This window comes from Carlito syrichta, unplaced genomic scaffold (assembly GCF_000164805.1).
Source record: "Carlito syrichta isolate Samal-C Ts95f unplaced genomic scaffold, Tarsius_syrichta-2.0.1 Scaffold126448, whole genome shotgun sequence".
Taxonomy (NCBI): Eukaryota; Metazoa; Chordata; class Mammalia; order Primates; family Tarsiidae; genus Carlito; species Carlito syrichta.
Genome location: NW_007070544.1, coordinates 138,604 through 160,183, shown reverse-complemented (window position 1 = coordinate 160,183; position 21,580 = coordinate 138,604). Strand labels below are relative to the sequence as shown.

The 21,580-nt window shown below is 35.0% G+C and overlaps 1 protein-coding gene across 3 annotated transcripts in view; it reads left to right on the top strand.

The window, feature by feature from the left end:
* Nucleotides 1-21,580, top strand: part of ITGBL1 (integrin subunit beta like 1) — a 241,081-nt gene that overhangs the window by 209,015 nt on the left and 10,486 nt on the right. For all 3 annotated transcript variants that reach the window (XM_008048628.2, XM_008048627.2, XM_008048629.2), the window contains one exon: nt 11,844-11,960. In XM_008048628.2, coding sequence (XP_008046819.1) covers nt 11,844-11,960 — 117 coding nt within the window. The remainder of the gene's footprint in view (nt 1-11,843; nt 11,961-21,580) is intronic.

Here is a 21,580-nt window from a genome sequence, read left to right as displayed (position 1 = left end):
TGATCATGCAGGTACCCTTGTTGACGAGGTGTGCCCCTCCCTCCCTTAGCAGTTTCCACCAACTGCCAGTTCCACCGCCCCTTCCCCTGACAGTTTTCCACTACTGCCAATCACTTTCTTATAGCATTATAATTGTTCAAGGTCACCTTATGAATGAGAACATATGGAACCCAGTTATTTGTTTCTGAGATAAATCGCTGAGTATGATCGACTCCAAATCCATCCAATTTGCTGCAAAGTCCATATATTTGTCCTTCTTTATGGCTGCTTAATATTCCATTGTGTATATGTACCACATTTTTTTAATCCAGTCCAACTTTGGTGGGCAACACGGTTGGTTTCATGTTTTTGCTATTGTGAATAGAGCTGCAACAAATATATGTATGCAGGTATTTGTTTTGTAGAATGATTTGAGTTCCTCCAAAAAAGTGCTCAGTCTCACTGATCATTAGAGAAATACAAATCAAAACTACTTTGAGATACCACCTAACCCCTGTAAGAATGATCACCATTAATAAAATAAACAACAGGTGCTGGCAAGGTTGTGGAGAAAAAGGAACACTTCTACACTGCTGGTGGGAATGCAGACTAGTACAACCTCTTTGGAAGACAGTGTGGCAATTTCTGCAGGAACTAGAAATTGACCTTCCATATGATCCAGTCAAACACTTTAAATGTGAGCATATAGGGTAGTAATTATGTGTGTGTGTGTGTGTGTGTGTGTGTGTGTGTGTGTCTGCGTGTGTGTACATGTTGCATATTCAGTTATGGGTTCTGAAGATTATTTCAGTTTTTAACAGTGACAGTTCAGATCCACACACCCTGTGGTGTCTGAAACTTCCAGATTTTCAATCATTCAGAAATATGTGGCCATATAACTGATAATGCAGAAGACAAGATTTAATTGATCCTCATTGAGAAATAATTTAATTATGTAAGGAGTCTTTCCTGACTATTAATCCATGAGGTTACGGGATGACAGTTTCTGTCTTATCCATGTTTGCATCTCCCCATCTAGCGTCTAGAAACTTGTCATACTGATTTGAAGGTAATGTCTATGGAAGTGAGACCTTGAAGAGCGGAGTTCAAAGAGAGTGAGGGAAAGGGGAAAGAGAAGTCAAAGTCTGAAACTTAGATATTGGTCATGGTTAAGATTACGAGAGAGAGAGAGAGAGAGAGAGAGAGAGAGAGAGAGAGAGAGAGAGAGAGAGAGAGAGAGAGAGAGAGAGGCATCCAAGAAGAAAAGAAATACCTGGAAGAAAGAGGGAAGGACGGAGTAAAGTATGTGTGTGTGTGTGTGTGTGTGTGTGTGTGGATGGGAAAGAATTGTTGGAGGTGCGAGCTTGGGAGTAGAAAATCAAGAAGGGGGAAAATAAGACAGAAAAGGAGAAGAAAGAAGAGGTAGATAGTCTGAAAAATAAATATCACCTCCATAATTTCACACCGTTAACCTTATACTAGTTTTTTTTTAAAGCAGGATTTATTAAGAGGACAGAAAAGTTCCCACAGTGAGAGGGGACCTGAGGGGATTGCCCTTATACTAGTTTTATCAAATTAACCTCTACCAGAAATTAACACCTTGCCATAAGACAGTGTTTCCAAATATTTCTCTATTTTCATTAGGAGTCATCCAAGTTTTCCCAACTATTAAGAAAGATAGACAACACATAAAAAATTGAGGAATAAGAGATGATCTTTTCATTTTCTCTTACTATTGACCTATGTGTCCTTTGTTCACTGTATGATTCTGAGGAAGTCATATACTACCTTACTCTCAGAGCATCATTTTCTGTGTCCATAAATTGTGGGTTTAGTTGGACTTGATCATCTTTCATGACTTTCTGTTTCTAAATTCTTCAATTTTGTGAAATAATTAAAATTTTTTTTACCATAACTGTACTCCAACAATTAATCAGGATGGGAACCAATGATGTTATATTGAATAAAATTTTAATCTGAACTATTAAAATTGAAAATTTGTAAAAATGCAAATGAAGCAATCTACATTTTATAAAGTTCACAAACTACTCTTTTTAAATTTCATCTCAAATTATCTATGACCCTAGAAATACAATTATTTGTCATTTTAGTATTAAAATAATGGTATTTTGTTTACATATATCTGCAACATCGTTTGGATAAAATTTTAAAAACTGTGAATGACAGTTTCTTTCAGGCTATATCAAATAAAACCTTAGTAACTTAAAGATTTCAGAAATTTCAAATATTTTACCAAGCATGGTAACTTCCCTAAAATGTATAATTGTTTCAAGTTTGCAGTTTACTTCCATGGGATTTACTAAAAGATATAAATAATTTTCTGTTGACAGTGATCAATGTGTATTACTTCTATTGTGAATGATCTATTTTTCTTTTTACCTTGGTATGGTTTGTGGGGGTATTCACTATTTTTTAATTTGAGTTCATACATCTATTAATGTTTACTTAGTGTCTGTCTTGTACAAATATTTTGTCCTGATTTATTGTTTATATGGCTATTTGTTTATTTGTTACTTTTAATAAATTGAATACTGAACATTTTACTGTCAAATTTATTAATGTTTTTCTTTATATTTCTGGTTTAGTGCCATGGTTAGAATAGTCTTTCTTACCCAAGATTTATGAAATCACCAATCCATATCTCTGTCTAGTATTTTATGATTTAAACTTTTACATTTAAATGTTGAATCCACTGGAAATTTATCTAAAGAGTTAAGAAAAGGGACTATTTTTGGAGCATGACTCCAAATTATATCAAATTTAGTTTTTGAATAATTCATTATGCCCAGAAAAGTACATAACATATGAATTTATGGCATTATGAATCATTATAAAGCAATCACACACCCAGGTCCAGAAATAGAATAAGGCCAGAATCCCAGTGGCTTCTCATTGCCCTAAAATCATCGTACTCGCTCCCTTAAGAAATAACCATTATTCTCACTTTCATTGTAATCATCTAGATGCCTTTCTTTAACATTTTCCACCTAAGCATATATTTCCAAACACTATGATATTTAGACTTGCCTGTTTTGGAATCAGTCAAACAGTATGCATTACTTTGTGACTGACTTCTTGTGCTCTACATTATGTTCTTAAGACGCAGGCACAATGTTGTGTGCATTTGTGATTCTTTCTCATTGCTGCAGTGAGTCATTTAAAAATATAACTGATATGTAAGTATTCGATAATTGATGAACATTTGGGACATTTCTTCTTTGAGGTCATTAGGAATAATGTTGTTATGATTGTTCTGGAACATCTTCTGGTGCACATGTGTATGCTTTTCTCTAGGGACCATAATCAGTAACGGAATTGCTGGTTCTTAGATTAGGCTTATCAACTTAACTAGACAATTCCAAACCATTCTCCAAAATATTCTACCAATTTATGCTTCTACCTGCTGTATAAGACATGTCTTGTGTTTCCAAACCTTTGCCAAAGCTTATGATACCCAGTTTTTAAATGTTTGCTAATCTGGTGGTTTTGGCTAGAATCTCATTGTGAATTTAGTTTGCGTTTCCCATATAGATAAGAAGAAGAGCATCTTTTCATATGTGCTGGCCATAACAATTTTTTACTTGCTGAAATACCCATTCAGATCTCTTGCCCATGTCTTTAATAGATTTATATAATTGTTGTCATTGTTAGTCCTTTATATATTTTGGATATGAGATAGTTGTCAGATATATGTGCTGTTGATGCTATCTCTAATTGTGGTTCTCCTTTGCACTCTTTTTAAAAAACGAACTAAAGCTCCTAATTATAATTCAGATTGTTAATATCTTCTTTTATAGTTGCTAATACAAGTGCCGTTTATGTGAAAAAGTCATCTTTCTTTGGTATCTCTGTGGGGTCACCTTGTCCAAATCAAGTGTCCCTGAATGCTAGGGGCTGTTTCTGGATCCTCTATTCTATTCCACTTCCACCAAAACCCAACTTTTCAAATTACTACTTCTTTGTAATAAACCTTTATGTCTGTTAGGAAAAGTATTTCTACATTGTTGTTCCTAAGTAATTTGGTTACTGGCACTTCTCATTTCTGTATAAATACTAGGATTAGCTTTCAATTTTTACAAAAATGTTGAGAAGATTTGGTTGTGATTGCATTGCAGCTATAGGTCAACTCGGGGATATTTAGCATTTTAACATTATTGAAAAATAAACATGAAGTATGTCTTCACTTATTTAAATATTCTTAAAGTTTTTGTTTATGATGGAATATAAATATTCAATTTGTTTTTGTATGTGCATTTGGTATATTGGAACTAACATATTCTACTAATGATCCAAATTATTTGTTAGTAGTGGTTTGCATTTTCCACATGCATACTGTTCTGTGTAGTAATACTATTTCTTCCTTTATATTCTTTGTGGGTTTTTTTCTTACCATATTCCACTAGCAAGGACACCTAGTACACTGTTAAAAGTAATTAGTGAGTAAGTGATCTTTCTCTTATTTGTAATTTCAAAGAGAGATTTTAAGTTTTTTTTTTACCATTAACAACCAGTCATTATCATTTACTAAGCTCATATATTTTCTTTAATTTTTTTCCTCTCTCTTGTCTTTGTTTTTTCACTAGTATTATACTTGACTATAGTTAGAGAACATTTTATTTGGTTGGATTGTACAAAATTGATGACATTTGACCATTTTTGACTTACAAAAGAACCGTTTTATACAGTTCAACTTTATCTCATGTGACATATCTCTGTGTTTCCTCTACACACGTGCACTCAATTTTTTATAATATTGCTGAATATTATTACATTTGTTATTTTAGACAAACTTGAGAATCATTTTATCCATTTGAAGACAATCTGTGAGATTTTGATTGGCACTATATTGATTTAATATATTAATTCAGGAAAAAAACCAGACATTTTCTTCTCATTCAATATGAAAGTATATTCTTTTAAAAATTGTATCCTCTTCTCTTCTGGCCTTCAATGTGGTTTCATAGTGCAATGCTGTATAAGTTCATTTATTTTATGTTGTTGATATTCTTGTACACGAAACAATTTCCCATTATATTAGATTGGATTACTGCTGGAACATAAAAAGTTATTCATTTCTGTATGTTAATTTTGTCACCAGATACCTTGTCAAAATGTCTTATTACTTTAAACACATTTGCGATTTTTTTTTTATCTTGGGCATAAAAACATACCATCTGCTAATAATAATCTTAGCTCTTTATTTTCATGTCTAATTTTTACTGACTTGCACTTAAAATATAGCAATGGTTATTTTTTTTTTTTTTTGAGTTGGAGTCTCACTGTCGCCCAGACTGGAGTTCAGTGGCCGCTCCCGGCCACCGCAGCCTCGACCTGCTGGGCTCTGGCGATCTTTCCGCCTCAGCCTTCCAAGTAGCTGGAACTACAGGCGCGCGCTACCACACCCGGCTAATTTTTTTGATTTATTGTAGAGATGAGGTCTCGCCTTCCCAGGCGGGTCTCGAACCCGCGGGCTCAGGCAATCCACTTACCTCACCCTCCCAAAGGCGCGGGATTACAGGCTGAGCCACCGAGCCCGGCTAGCAATGGTTATTATAAACATATTTCTCTCATCTCAGACTTAGATCAGTCCCTATTAACCATGATGCTGGATATTGTTTGAATGGATTATTATATATACCTAACAGAATTATTATTTAAGCAATTTTATAGAGCAATGTGTTTTCAGAATAGATGTAGACCAAGGACATATTTGAGAGCATTTATCATATAAAATAGCTGTTGAATCCACAGGATGACATAAGACTTGAGGACATATAGAGGAAAAAAGTTGAGGGCTGAGACTTTGGGCAATCCAAGATTTAGGTATTTATATAAGGTTAAGAACCGACTGAGTAGTCTGTGAATAGACTAACAATAACTAACTAACAATAACTAACTAACAATAAAATAAATAAGTAACTAACAATAAAATAAAATAAATAAAATAAAATAAAATAAATAAAATAAAATAAAATAAATAAAATAAAATAAATAAAATAAAATAAAATAAAATAAATAAAATAAAATAAAATAAAATAAAAAATAAAATAAATAAATAAAATAAAATAAATAAAATAAAAAATAAATAAAATAAATAAAATAAAATAAAATAAATAAAATAAAATAAAATAAAATAAATAAATAAATAAAATAAATAAAAAATAAAATAAAATAAATAACTAACAATAACTCGTGGCAGAGTGGTTTGAAAAAAGGGAAGAGTCAGCTCTCAAAAGCTTCTGAGAGGCTACACAAAATGGTACAGAGAACTGGACACTGGATTTGGGTCACTGAAGACTTTGCTAAGCAACAAGTACTTAAGCCATAGTGTCTTAAGGTAATTGGAGTGGGTTGAGAATGGAATTAAGAGAACAGATAACTTTTTTTGAAAAGTTGGCTTTAAAGTGTACTTCGCAGTTGTACATTTGCAACACAGGTGTTTTCTTTCTTTTCTGCATCTGTATTTTGTGTAGTTCCTATGTTGTTTCTCCCCTATCCATAACCTCCTTGGCTTTCTCCTATTAAAATGCGGCAGGTCTAGCTAAACCTTCTTTTTCCTCTCCCCCTGCTTCTCCTATTAACTGCCTTTGGGATTTAATCTTTCCCATATGCCTCTCAGATAAAGATACAAAGATATGATATAGTTTTCATGGATTATGTTGAGATAATTCTTGAAGGCAGTCTACTGTTAGTGGAAAAGGATGCTGTGATCTATACATGAGGTCTGAAATGGGTTCAGACAGATATGCAAGGGCTGATTATTTCATAAACCTAGAGCAGAGTTTTATTGCCAGAATTATTATTATATGTCAAATAGTCAATGTACTCAGTGCAGTTCAAAAATACATATAACATTCTGAAATCTTAGGTTTTCTTTTTTGATAAATGATTTTAGGATTTTGAAAGATAGTTACATGTAAGATTGGGCTTAAGGGTAAAATAAGAGAATGTCCTAGCAAATTTTAGCTGTCTATATATTTTATAAAACAATTGTGAATCATATTTTGATCTTTCAGTTTTATGCTAACAGCACGTTTAATTATGAAGTCAGTGATGTTGTATAAAACAATCAAGTGTTTAATATTGGAATATAAGCTTTCCTCAACATTTTCATTTACAGTTAATGCCCAGTGAAATGAGATAAGCTCTATGGAGTAGCAGAAATTACAGACTAATAAAAAAAAGAAAAAAGAAATTACAGACTTACATGTCTTTTATTTAGCAATATAATCCCATATTTAATCATGTACTTTACATAAAATAGAATTTTAAGTACTTGCTTAATTTTATGTGAAAAATATTTTGGAGTAAGTGATCAAGGTATTTAAATTTTAATCTAGTTCTTGTGAAAAATGTACTATAAGGCAAACATATATACATCTTCGAAGGAAGATGTTTATCTTAATCTTACATCTTAATGATTGTAGAAAAATATAAACTTAAAGAGATTTAAGTAACACAAGATATATTTTATTTGTTAAAGTGATTATCCGTGCCTGGAGTTATAACCTGTGCTTTCTGTTTATGTATTGATTTGGAATTTTACTGTCTTTTACATAAGTATCAAATCTGAAATGTTTAGGTAAAATATATTTTGATCAGAACTTCTAGATATCTGTTTATTTCACTATTCTTTTACTCATGTATAATGATCCTTAAAAGTATAATTCATAGAGATTGCTGTCCTTTATAACATGATATCATTGGACTGACTTTTTGTATGTTCCTAAAGATTATCTAGTTTATTAAAATTTAATAGGAGTAGGCAGACAATATGGAGTAAATTTCAGATACGTTTTAATTGGATGATATTGGATTAATTTCTTCTCACACAGTTACTTCACTTCTATGTTTCTTTCTGTCTGTTCCTGCATTGTCTTCTTAGAGATTACTTGCTTTGTTTTATTTGGATATCTCTTTTTTAAAAGATCTTCCTCTCCATATGTTGTAGAAAATAGCACTTAGTGCTAGAAATGCAGATTTCCATTATTCTTTTCTTATTTATGAAAATATTAATTTGGTGATTATTTGAGACATCACAGTTATATGTTCACAATTTTGAAATAACCATTGAAATAATAATATCACTTGGTGAATAAAGGAAAAAATTGGACTTCATTTCTTGCTTGAAAAAAGTCAATAAATCTGTATGTCAGTGTCTTTCTACTGTATCAAGGGCTAACTTATTTGGATACTAACAAAATATGAATATCACTGTTTGGACCATAGAAATCTTACTATTTATGATCAGGTTCAGGCATTTGCTTGTCTAGTATAAAATTTGCACTCAGTTCTCTTATGGGGTGTGAACAAAGTGCTATGGGATCAGAGCAAGGGGTCAATGCTCTCAGCTAACCAAGGTGGATGGCAAGGAAAGTTTCAGAGATTAGATTAGATTTGGACTGACTGTTGAACACTTGGTGGGATTTTATAGAGAATGTGGCAGAATATACCACAGAGGGAGGACATAGGGCACATAAGCAAAGTCTCTGAACATGAGTGTGCAATAGCCACTGAATACATATTTGGAAAGACTAGTTGGACCAAGTGTGGAGAAGTCTGTTGAGAAATTTGATCATTGCTTTGAAGATCATGTGGGGTCATAAGACATATTTATGCAAGGAAATTGCATAATCATATGTATGTTTTTAAAAAGTGGATTTTGTGAAATTTCGAATTGAAAGGAGAATAGTAAAATAAGGAAATAATCAAATATACCAGTGACAGACTGAATGATGGTGATACTAAATAAAAGACCCAGGAAGAAGAGTAGGTTTGTGAATCCAGATGATGAATTTCTGTGGGACAGTTCATTGATCTAACCATGGGCATGGGAAACACAAATGAAGGTATTCAGACAGTTGGAAATACATGTGCATTCTAGAAGATTCCCATTTCAAATTCAAGTTCTACTATTGACATTCATGTATTGTGTGACTATTTCTAAACTATTTACACATGATTATTGCTTAATTCATCCATTCAATAAACATGAGAACTCACAAGAAGTGTAGCTAATTCTACTTTGTTTGTGAAAGTGTGTTAGTAGGAGGGTATGAATGTCACAAAGTTGGTGAAATTTCCACTGGACTTCTAAGAATGATTGTAAATTTGCCTGGCAGAATATTATAGTGATTGAAACAAAGCTGCTAGTGACTCATGATAGTGACTGACAGAAATTGTGAACTGAGGCAGAAAGATAATACACTTTTTAAAATGTGTACTGCATGAAGAGTTAACTCTTCTTTATCTCTCTATCATCAGTAAATTGTCTTTTCCTAATGTATAACTTTTTGCCTTTCTAACAGAAGCCACTATATCCTATAAGATTGCATGAGTAACATTAATTCAGCTATTAGTTACCTTAATTTGATATTTAAAAACTTGAATAGAATGACAATAAAATAATTGAATAATGCCTAATTATTCTCTGATATTTGGAAACAATATATGAATTATAATTTTTTAGTCAAGAAAATGTACCTAGGACAGAATGTTAACACTATTCTATCCAACTTTACACACGAAATGCAGAACAAAAATGAACCACATTGAAAACAATGAAATGTCGAAATCTGAACACCTAGGATTTTTATTTTTTGAAGAGGCACAGAGGCTAATAATACATATTCAGGAAAATTACAATATGCCTTAAAATGTGAATAAATTTTTCACACTAAATATATATCACCTGAAACTTAAAAATATATTCTGTCTTTGTAACTGTGAATGCCTTACACCTCAAGAATAATACAATTGATGATTGTGACTTTTCCCATTTGTCCCTGAAGGAATAGTAAACCATACTAGCAGTCCTATAGTTTGACTCTTTCACCCCACAGTCTGCATGTTTGGAATCTTTCATACATCCACCCATGGGTTGGAGAGTTTGTGCACATCAGAAGGTGACTGTAGTTCAGAAAATCTAGTTTCTAACACAAACACAAACACTGCTAATATAGAGGTAGCTTGCCTTGGGCAAATCATTGAGCCACAGCATGCTTGAGTTTCCTAAACTATTAAATAAATTGAGGGAGTCATAGATCCTCCTGACATTTTACAAAATAATAGATGTGTGTTGGTATATTTTCTGGGAAAGATTTCAGTTCTACCAGTTAGGGTTCTTGATTGCAAACACTAGAGGCACACTTGTTAAATGGGATTTTTAAAAAGATTGTATTAGAAATGTTGGTCTCAGAATGCAACTTTGAGCAATCAGCTCATGCAGCAACCTGGCAAAGCAAGACACTGCCAAGAACTAGTTCTTGCTGCCATCACTTCTGAATGTCACCGCGTGCTGAGCTCCACAGCTCCCAGACATGCATTGCTATGCTGTTGCACTTGCCACTCTGTCACAGACCCTGTGCCTTTGCCTTCACCCTCAAGCATCAAAGCCCTGACCAACGGCGTCTGGCGTGTCCCTGTTCTGGCCTCCAGGGTATAGGAAGAGGGAACATGACTGAAGGAGGAGGGGACCCTGCCTCCTGCTGAATTTGGGCCTCCCTCCAAGTAGAAGAGAGATTTGTTGAAGGGCAGCCAGAAAAACACTATCCACTGCCATCTTTTTTCACCAGATTCTCAAAGGGACAGTGACCCTTTTGCCAGAAAAGATTGTGAATCACTGCATTCGATTATCTTTAATTACAGCTCTGAAATTATATGATTCTAAATACTGATTTTTCTTTCCTCCATCATCTACCAACTTGGAATTTCTTTAACAAGATAGAAGTTCAGCAACAGAGTGACTAACAGTATTGCAGGGTCAGCCCTGAAGCGTCTTGTGATCACTTCAGTGGGTGTGTAATTATGATGGTTGGGCTAATGACAGAGAGTAACAGATGTCTCGGAGCACTGTCACCCAACTGAATTTCTGGCAAACCAGAACTGATTTCTCAGACAAAAGGAATTTACTTTCTCATATAGCCTCCTGATGCGACATTGCAAGTATATTAAGATGCAATATGGCATAATGGGAAGGTGCGCAGTTGAGGGTAATGAGACCCGATATATGTTTTGAATCTATCCCTTCCGAGTTAGGTCACCATGGAAAGGTACTTGGCCTCAATATGTCTCTGTGTCCCGTTTAGTAAATGACAGTAATGATGCTAGTTAATGTGTGGTATTTGAAAATAAAATGATGTAATACAGGGAATAACAGTATTTAACACATAGTTACAGTTTAAGAAATACTGATGAAAATCATTATAATGGTACTGGTTAAGGGACTCCCAAGCTATGAACCAAATTCATTTCAAAAAATGCTTATACTTTTAAATGTTAAGTCAAGAATAAGAAAGATATTTAGGCACTGTGCTTTGGCATATGTTCCATATTAAAATACATTCTATGAACTATAAATTGACTACAAATAATCACTAAAACATCACATTGAAATGCACCTACAAATTTTGTCTAATGAGGAAGATAGACCCAAAATGAAAATATGAAAAACGACCACATTTTGCTAAATTTTGTCTCTCTCTCTCTCTCTATATATATATATAGGCATCATATTAAGTTGAATGTAATATGGCATCAAATTAAGTTGAATATGAAACAGCCAGAGTTTCATAACTGATTTATTATTGAAAGAAGACTAGAACAAAAAGTAGAGAGAGGCAAATATAAATGACTTCTGTCTGATCAACTCCTGACCTCCATGGCATTTGTTCTTGACCTCCAGCTTACCTTAGGGAGGATAGAAAAGTTCTTTGCCTAACTATCACCAGGTACAGCCTGAGTGAGGTCTAGGAGATATGGGTTCCATGGGAGGCTTATTTCCTTGAGACCTTAGTGATGTTATAACTCTCCTAATGAGTGTGCGCTCTCTTTATACTTTTCAGGTAAATGTGAATGTGGAAAATGCACTTGCTACCCACCAGGAGATCGCAGGGTGTATGGCAAGACATGTGAGTGTGATGATCGCCACTGTGAAGACCTTGAGGGCATAATCTGTGGAGGTAGGAACATTTCTCATAACTGTATCCTACCTGCAAACAACTTACGTCATCTGACTTTCTTATTCTACTGATTCTTGTTATGTAAGTTGTTGTTAAAAGGAAGATAAACAAAAAGCAATATACCATTGAACCTAAAGGAAATGTACAGTTAGTTTTGTAATGGCCTTTATTTCCTGGCACTATTGATTTAGAGAGTATGTGAAAGTACACAGTACACTATCAGTAAAAGACCATTGAGTCTAAATTAAGTATTAAGTACTACGATACTTATGACTGTAAAAGGTTTTGCTGCAAGTTAACACTTTAACATGCTTTTTATTACTTTATACATAAACACGGATAGAATCACTCACAAACTTGAAAAAAAGCAGAAGATTATGCTCTGAGTTTAATTACAAAATCACAAGAGAAAGACACTCAGATTCTATGATGGCTCTCATATCTAACAAGAGCTTCCTGAAAGTAATTAACGGTCCATAGGGAAAACAAACAAACAAACAAAACAAAACAGGCAGATTGAGGATAGTCAGCAGAGGTAATTGCAAAAATGAGAGTACCAGAAGTAGAATGTTCATGTGAGGATTTCCAGGGGACAGAATGTGGGTCAATATTATTCTTGTAGCTCAGTCTTGGAAAACTTCATATTATAGAGATTGATGCAAGTAGATTAGAACTCCTTCCAGGCCTCCAGTACAGTTGAAGTGAACTGGACATGGAATCACATTAAAAAAAAATTGTATTTCTTTGAGATAATTATTATAAAGCATTAGGCACTATTTTTGGAAAAAAATAGAATGCATGTCTTACTTATGGAAGTCAGGAGCACCATTCATCTAACATCTCTACCTATCTACTTATCTATCTAAAAATCTATCTAATCAATTATCTATCTATTCTCTCTCAATCAGCAATGAGACACAGTTGGGCCAAAAGTATTTTCTCCTTTGTGCTGGGTGGTTTATCTAACACCACCATCATGGCAGCCACCCTAAGGGATTATTTCTACTCCTTTCATTTCATAACTGAAAAATTGAGTGAGATTGAAGGAGTTCATATTCCTCAACTAAAAAGTGGCAGATCTAGGATTTGAGCCCTGATGTTCAGTTGTTCAGTTCACAGAACATTCACTATGTCACAGTTTTTCTCAGAGCAACATCAAAGTATTTTCACATTACATCAATATTATTTTTAGGTTTAATCCTCTTCTCACTGATATTAATTACCAGAAATAAATATCAAAGTAAGTTTTAGTCTTTTTGTTTGTTAAGGACATGATATATATTAACTCATTTAATGCTCACAAATATATATATATCTCCTACCTGGCACCTGTAGCCTACCTGACTCCTAGAAAGTACCATGTATGTGTTTCTGCTCTTATTATCATAGCCATTGTCTTTCTGATATGCAGTGTTTACTTCACTTGGGCCTCCTTGCCCACCTTCTTGGTGCATTGGTAAAGTGGTTGATACTGTAGAAAACTGTTACATTTCTGTGCCCATTAAATTATATATTTCTGCCTTCATGAATCTCTATTTATTTCCAACTTGGAGGGAATCAAAGATGAAGACAAATTTCTCTGTCCGCCTGTTGGATGAGATCAAATGCTAACTGTGTTAACTCAACTACACATCACAACCATACATGACAGTAATAGGATGCATAGGACTTGGCCATGTGGAGATAGTGGGGAGTATGGCATAACATTCAGAGAGCAGCATGTGCTGATGTGTGTGGGGGGAAAGAGAGCATGTGACATGACATGTTCCAGGAACATTTGAGAAATGGAGAGGTGCCCTGTGTGACTGGGGATTAGAAAGCAAAGGGGGAGAGTGTGACATGTTTTGTAAACCATGTTAATGACCTGGGACTTTACTCCCCGAGTGACAGGAAACCAAAAGGGGTTTAAACAAGGCAATGACATGATCACAGTATTTTTAAAAGTATCTCTGACTGTCGAGTGGATGGCTAGAAGGAATCTGTTGTGAGTTGGTAGGTGAATATAGACGTTAGATGAGTCCTCGAGAGAGATGAAGGTGCTTCAGCAAGATGTCGGACAGTAGAGAAAGAGGATCTTGGATGTGTTGGAAAATATTTTGGAAGAAGTGTGGACAATAGTCTAACAAAATCCTTCATCCTGCTGTAAGAGACTCTAGCCCTCTGTTAAACTCCGCTCCAGTTCCCTGAGAACAGATGAATGCGATGTATTTCAGTGTTACCAAGCAACACTGCTCATGGCACAGTTGACCTATGATTGATGAATTTCAACTAGATTGGGAGGAATTATAAATGAACTATAAACAGCTTATGGGAATGCCATGCTTTTGGCTTCCATAAGTAACATAACTCTGCCAAAAGGCATGTCCCTAGAGGTCTCCCTGAAAGCTGTGCTTATGAAATCATTAGGAAAAATTTTGGCTCCTGTGGGGTAAGAACCTTCTAAGCCAGAAAAGTCTCAACATCTGTGCAATGTTAATCTCATCCCTGTGAATCTGGGCTGTGTTACATAAAGAGTATAATCTCCAGACAATTTCATGAGCTGTCATCCCCATAAACTGCTACAGGGACTCCTGTAGAGAATTCTGGGTGCCTATTGCTACCCTGCTCTCAGAATGTGGCTTCTGTTCCATATCCTTCTAAGAAAATTGGTGTCAAGTGTCACTTTGAATGATCAGTTGAACCACCCCCTTTTCTAAAACACACACAGCATTTAGGGAAATTCACGATTGAACACTGTGCGTGAGGGTTAGGGTAGAATCAAGGACGATCCCAGGTTTCTGGTTTGAGTAATTAGATGGGTAGAGAGACTAGACTTGTGTTGTGTACGAACTGTCTTCATTTATTGAAAAAAATATTTCTTCACAGAGGGCAGCAGTAATGGAGCAAGTTGGATGTATTTCAATTTTGTTCCCTTTTCCTGACATTCCAGTCCTTACTGTCACTTCTTCTTGTAAATATTTCCTTACCGTTCTTCCGTTCTTTCATCATTCTTCCAAATCATCTCCTTTAGGATGTCTTTCTGAAGTTATTTCACACATCCACTATGTTCATAGCATGTGACATTGTGCTAAAAGTGTTCCCGAGCTGCCTCTTTTCTTCAAGTCTGTACAGTTCGCTCATGAATGTAATTGTATTTCTTCTAGATTTTATTTATGAGGGGTAGAACAATTTTTAAAATCTAGACTCATGAATCTTCTTTGGATATTGTGAGATTTTTGTCTAGAGAAAGTCCACATTCTGTGTATGGTGTTCCCAGTTGCTTTAGTGTGTACATGTGTGCACTTTGCTGCATTTTTTTTGGTATAACATTTAAGTAAGTAGAAATAACCATTTTTGTTAGGAGCTAAGTGAGACAGTGACATGCAGGAAGATATATGGGAACCTGATATTCAAATAGACCAGAATTTGGATTCTACCTCTACTTCCCATTAGTTGCAGTAACTAGGGCAGTTTATTTAGCCACCCTGTCTTGGTTTACTTATGTATTTACTTGGTCTCTCTGCTTTGGTTTATTCCTGTATACGATAAGGATAATATAATTTCCGCCATTTGATTTTATGTTAAATATGAGATATAAAGAATAAAATATCCCTGGTGTTATGTGCTGGTGAACATTCAGTGAATACCCTATATCTATAATGGATTGAAAAGATTGAAGTGGTCATCTCTACAACAGGACAAAACAGTACAACTATCCCAGGTATTTTAAGGCACTAGCTACAAGGTGTTTTGGAAGGAATTTGCAATTATACAAATCATCAGTTTTGTGCCTCGGGGAGAGAACTGCAGGTTTTTTTGTCAAAGCAATTAGCCGCTGCCCTCATGGCGGCCAGAGGGTGAACAAATCTAACTAAAAAGAGAGTGTGAAACACACAGACATCATCCCTCTAGTGTGAGGAGAACAAAATTGAGAATCACTAATTTGGGTAATTTTCTTAGTTCACCACCAGACACTGACCCATAGTTTCTGTGACCTTTCGCCTGGAGGAATGGGCTAAAACCTGAGTATCCATCATCTAACCAGAGAACAAAATATGATCCCTGACTCCAAAGCAGGGGCTGTCTTAGCATTTTAGCAAACAAGAAAATACATAAAACCAAAAACATGTATTAGCTCACCTAATCAGCAGACACATGAGTACTAAGAGTCAATGCTGTTGATCTTCCTTCCTAACAATAGCACTAAAGATGATTAGACCAATTCTGGTAGATTGGGATAAATTAGCAATTATATCTGAAGGTGAATGTAAGTAACTTCATAATTTTAAGTAGTTCAGTTTCGATTAAACCAAAATTGCAAGCTGAAAAGGAGTCATGAAAATGACTAAAAAAAGAAAAATCAATATGAAGTAAGACCATTTTTCATTTAATTAACTTATTTGTGAGTCATGTTCAATTACCATGGACCATTTGGGGACTCTCTCAAAACATCTTTATTAAGAATATAAACTTATGTGACCTCTGCATACATTGATTTATTATCAAATAAGTCACTATTCAAAAAAACATGCTTTGTGCAGAGTGATAATCTCTAAGATTTATTTATTTTTAGTGGCATATGATAAGATTTCATAAAGAAAATATACGCACATACTGGCTCACGTGTGTTTTGTTGTTTGGGCTGAATGTAAGCCTCATCAGAGTCTTTCCTCCTGAACTCCGTATGTGCAGGGTGAGAATAAGAAACAGACTGCTTATTGCTTTTCTCCTTCCCTCTATGCTCCTGGAATAGCTGCCCATGAGTCCAATTTAAGAAACAAGAAGGGATAATGAAGAGCCACCTCTTAATTACACAATCAGTTCACATTTCTTCAGGGAGTTCTCTAGTTCATAGCTGCAATTTGAAGGAAATCATGCAGCCTTAGAGTATAAATTCAATGACTGCCAGGCACTGCTGGACATTCTGTGTTGAGGAAGAGCTCGAACCACTCACTCAGGTCAGGACTTTCTTAGATGGACAATGCAGTCTGCAGGTGATTGTCTCCAAATTACATATTAAAATCACACATCTCTTTCCTGAATTGTAAGTGAATCAATTTGTCTTGTGCTTGAATGAAGATGATGGACACCAGTAAGTCTTCAAGTTGTCACTCCAGGGATAGATTAGTGTCCCCGAAGCCCATCTATATTCCCTTGCATATTGTCCTTCCAGTATGACATCTATTGTTATGTTCATGAACAACCTCTAGTCATGTTCTTCTTCCGGGGAAGAAAAAACAGGTGGGAAAAGGACAAAAGGTGAAGAACACATGCTGGCTGACTTTGTCCTATTTCTTTTGGAAAACAATACTTTTCTGCAGATCTCACCCAGGAACTTTTCTCTTATTTTTCATTTATTAGAGCTACGTCAAGTGGGTACATCTAGGTAAACAGGAGCTTGGATAATTACTTCCCAGATAGGTATATTATCACCTCCTTGGAAAGAAAATGAGTATTTTCTTAATATTAAGAAGGGGAGAGGATGCTGGGTAGGTAATATGTGTTGAAGTAGTATCCGTTCATAAGTTGGTTTCCTTATTGAGAACCATCATTTCATTGCAATGTTTTGAGGAAATGTCTGATAGAGATTTTAAAGATAAAGGGAATGTTCTATAATATCTGTGTTATGCAACATAGTAGCCACTGACCATATGGGAATATGGAGCACTTAAAATGTGGCTAGTGAGACTGAGAAACTGATTTTCAGATTTTACTTAGCTTTAATACATTTAAATAGGTACATGTGACTAGTGACCACTGTATTATCCTGGACAAAGCAGGTTCAGAGAATTTTTGGTAAATGCTTTGGTGTGGGGGAAGGGAAGAGAATGAGAAGAAAATCATGAATGGCAGTGCCAGGTACAAGAAGTAAGTATTTGGGAGAGGATGAATGACATTCCATATCTGGAAAATTATTCACCTTACAAAGACAGGGAAGTCATGTGAAGGCAGATATACGGCATCTCTAATAGTTCATTAGGCTTGTTCTTTCTACAGGTTCATTCTACAATGATATACTGTACACTTATTCTATGAAGATGATTTATCACTGTCAGTTCTACTACTAAGCAGAGAGGTTGTTCTCAATCAATGGTATAGATAGATGATTCTTCAACAGTTCTGCCATCCTTGGGTGTTCCTCTGTAGGCCTAAGTGGACACAAAGTCTTTTTAGTCAGAAAAAAGCTGGCTAAAGCTTCTTCTATGGTCTTACTTTTTAAATTTGAATTTTCCAGGACATTCCACTTAGTTGGCATCTTTTATGGGACACTCTTATTTGTCATATGAGACAACACGATCTTCTTATTTTCCTCCTTTTTTACTGAATATTCCTACTAATCTGGCTTCTCTTCCTGAACCCTAACCCTAAATATTGGAGTTTCCCCAAGACTTATTTTTTTCTAGGGTGGATTCATTTCCTTCTAAAACTTTAAATGCCATCTACTTTTGTAAACTTCAACATCTATATGCCTAGTGCCAGCCTTAACCTGTCCTTCGAGCACCAGCTTGTGTCCAGCTACTACTTGACCTCGCTTCTCAGTTGTCTTGAGAGTATCTCAAATGCAGGAAGTTCTAAACAGAGCTGATTTTCTACCCTCAACTTCTTTCCCCTGAAACTTCCATGTCTAATAAATAGCATCAATATTCACACTATTTTTCTAGCCAGAAAACTTGTCTTTTCATTCCCTCATCTGCCATATCCAGTCCAGCATCATGTCTCATAGGCTTGCACTCAGGCACCAAAGGGGAATCTTCATCCACTCTGCATTTCCGCTGCCACCACCTACTTTAAGCCACTATCATTTTTCACTTGACAACATCAATAGCCTTTTTCACTCTCCCGTACTCACTTCTTCCCACCACAGCTTAATCTAGCCTACCCAGTTGCCAAAATGCATTTGCAAACCGCAAATTATATCACATCACTATCTTGCTTTAATATCCTTCTGTCATTTCTCATTCCTCTTAGAATAATTTTAAATTCCTTACCAGAAGTAAATTGTTTGCTATGTTCTCATTCCTGAATATTTTTCCACCTACATTATTTCACCTTTTTCCTTATTGTTCTTTAAACAACCTTGGCCTCTTTCACCCTTTGTAACATGCCAAGGTCTTTTTTATCCCAAGGACTTTTTGTTCGTTTTTCTAGGCTCTATTCTTAGAATGTTGACTGTCTGGCTCCTTCACATCCCTTAGGTGTCACTGAGTCCTTTCCTCACTACCCCAGTTAACAGTGCTCTCACTGTTGAATATACTAGCATCTTCTTTTGTCTTCTCTAACTCAAGTGTATTTGTTGGCTTATATTCTAAGCTGCTAATGAAATGCCTATGCAAAACAAATAGTATCTCCTGAGTGCATGACTAAATTATTAAAGTTTATAAAGAAGAGACTTTTAAAAATTGGTTTTTATATATAATTTTAAGTAAAGAAAGGCATATACATAGAAAATCAAACCATTTAAATACCAATGCATATTGATGATTGTATGGGCTTGATGCTAACTTAATTTTGTGGAAAGGTGATAAATGAGCTAATAAATGTAAAACAAACTCCCATTTTTTGCACATAAATTTTGTATTAAATTACTTGCTATGAGGAGCCATTGAATTATTCTCAATAATATTCTAAATCAAAAGCAGAATATCTTCCTCTGTAATAGAGATTAAATGATTCCAAATATGTCATATTGATGATGATTCTTACCAACCTAAGGTCAGTAAGAAACATGAGATTTTAAAAATTCATAGCTCAATGGACTATTCTAGAAGTTCTCTTTCTCATTTTAATATGTTTTTGTACCCCAAATTCTGTGCCTTCAAATATGGAATCTTTTTATATTGCTCCTTAAAGAAAATTGCACTTTAAATGGACTTTGGTTTTAACAAAGAAGTCAAGATATAATTAGTTGAATATTTATTGAGAAGATACATCTTAGGAGGCACTAATTCTCTAACTTGGCTCTGCTCTACAGTTAGTAAAAATGAAACAACAGCTCAAAAACTTTCTATCACTCTTAAACAGCAGTCCATTAACCAAATGACTTGTAACATATCCTGAAATCAGTTTAGGTTCTCAGTTTGGATTGGGGGGGGGTGTTATGAGAAGGATGCTTTGATACAGACAACCTCAGTCTACTACAAGTGCTTTTGAGGATCCAGTGTCTAAGGCAGTGTTCTTGGCACTCTGAAGACTACAGTGCTGAATCAGAAGTAATTTTTGCTCTCAAAGAATTCACAACTAACTAATGGATTTACATGATAAATAACTATATATAACAAGGTAGAAGACAGAAAAAGTTCTACAGGAGGTAAAAAAAAATAAAGTAATATAGAAATTCAGAAGTGAGACAATAAGTTCCATTTAGGAATATTAGAAAGAAAATATTCACAGAGGTGTAGTCACTTTTGCTGAACTTTGAAAATAAAAGAGGACCTGAATGTGTAGAGAATGGGAAAGACATTTTTACCTCTGCAAAGGCATAGGATCAGAAAACTGTGAGAAATGCACAAAAATCAATGAGTAAGTCTGTTTGATTCAAGGGAGAAGAGAAGGAATTAGACTGGGAAAGTAGTTTGGCACTCTGTTTTTCAGGTTAGTGTAGGTGAACCTCATACCATGAGCATTAGGGAGTTATATAGGACTAGAGATCAAGGCTGTGATGTGAGTAGAGTTGTGCTGCTGGAATCTGTGGGCAAGGATATTGGAGAGAGATATGGTATGAAGGTTTCTCAAAGGCTATAATAGTGACATAGGTGGAAATGTTGGAAGAAATTTCAACAAAACTTGACAGCGTTTTGGATGAGGGGAGAAAGGGAGATTCACATGTGACTTAATACATTTTGAACTGGTTGATTGAAAGAATAGCTGTGCCATTAAAAGAAATGAGAAAGACAGAGATGCAGCGTTTGGAAAGAAAATTATGTAAGTAGGTATGGAAGCATTAATTGGGTATGCTAGTAGAACACAAAGTGTGGAATTATGAGAATGGATCTTGGGAGAAAATTAAGAGCTGTCGATAGAGCCCTGTGGTCCTGGTAGTTATCTGAAATCCTATGATTGATAAATTTTTCAAGGGAGAAAATATAGAGAGATAAAATGAGATGATTAAAGATAGGCAACGGGTGGACACCCACATGTAGTGGGCCATGTGGGGGGGGGGTGTAGAAGGATAAATAGAGACAAAGGAGAAGTATTAATGATTAATGGAGCTGTGAGAATATAGTGTTATGAAAACCATTAGAGAAGAGATTTTTAAGGAGAAAGAGCCCATGAATGTCAAATGTACACTTTCAAATGATGTGGCAGTTGAAAAAGATAGAAATTAAGAAAAGTCTGTCTCATTTTCAAAAATGAAATATAGATGCAATGTGACACATTGGAAAAGGTGTGTGCATTGAAATCAGAAGAACTATAGTCAAGTTCTGATCCCATGTGGTTGAACTATGTGATTGAAGCAAAATTACAGCATCTCATGTCTCTGAGGCTCAGTTACCTGATTGTCAAATGGGAATAATGTCAGACTCAACGGGCTGCAATGAGAAAAAACTCAACACATCACCATATGGATAAGAAGAGGCTGTGGTAAATAGATCTTAATGGATCTCTCTTTTGAGTTTGTCACCGATTTGCTTTCCATTAAC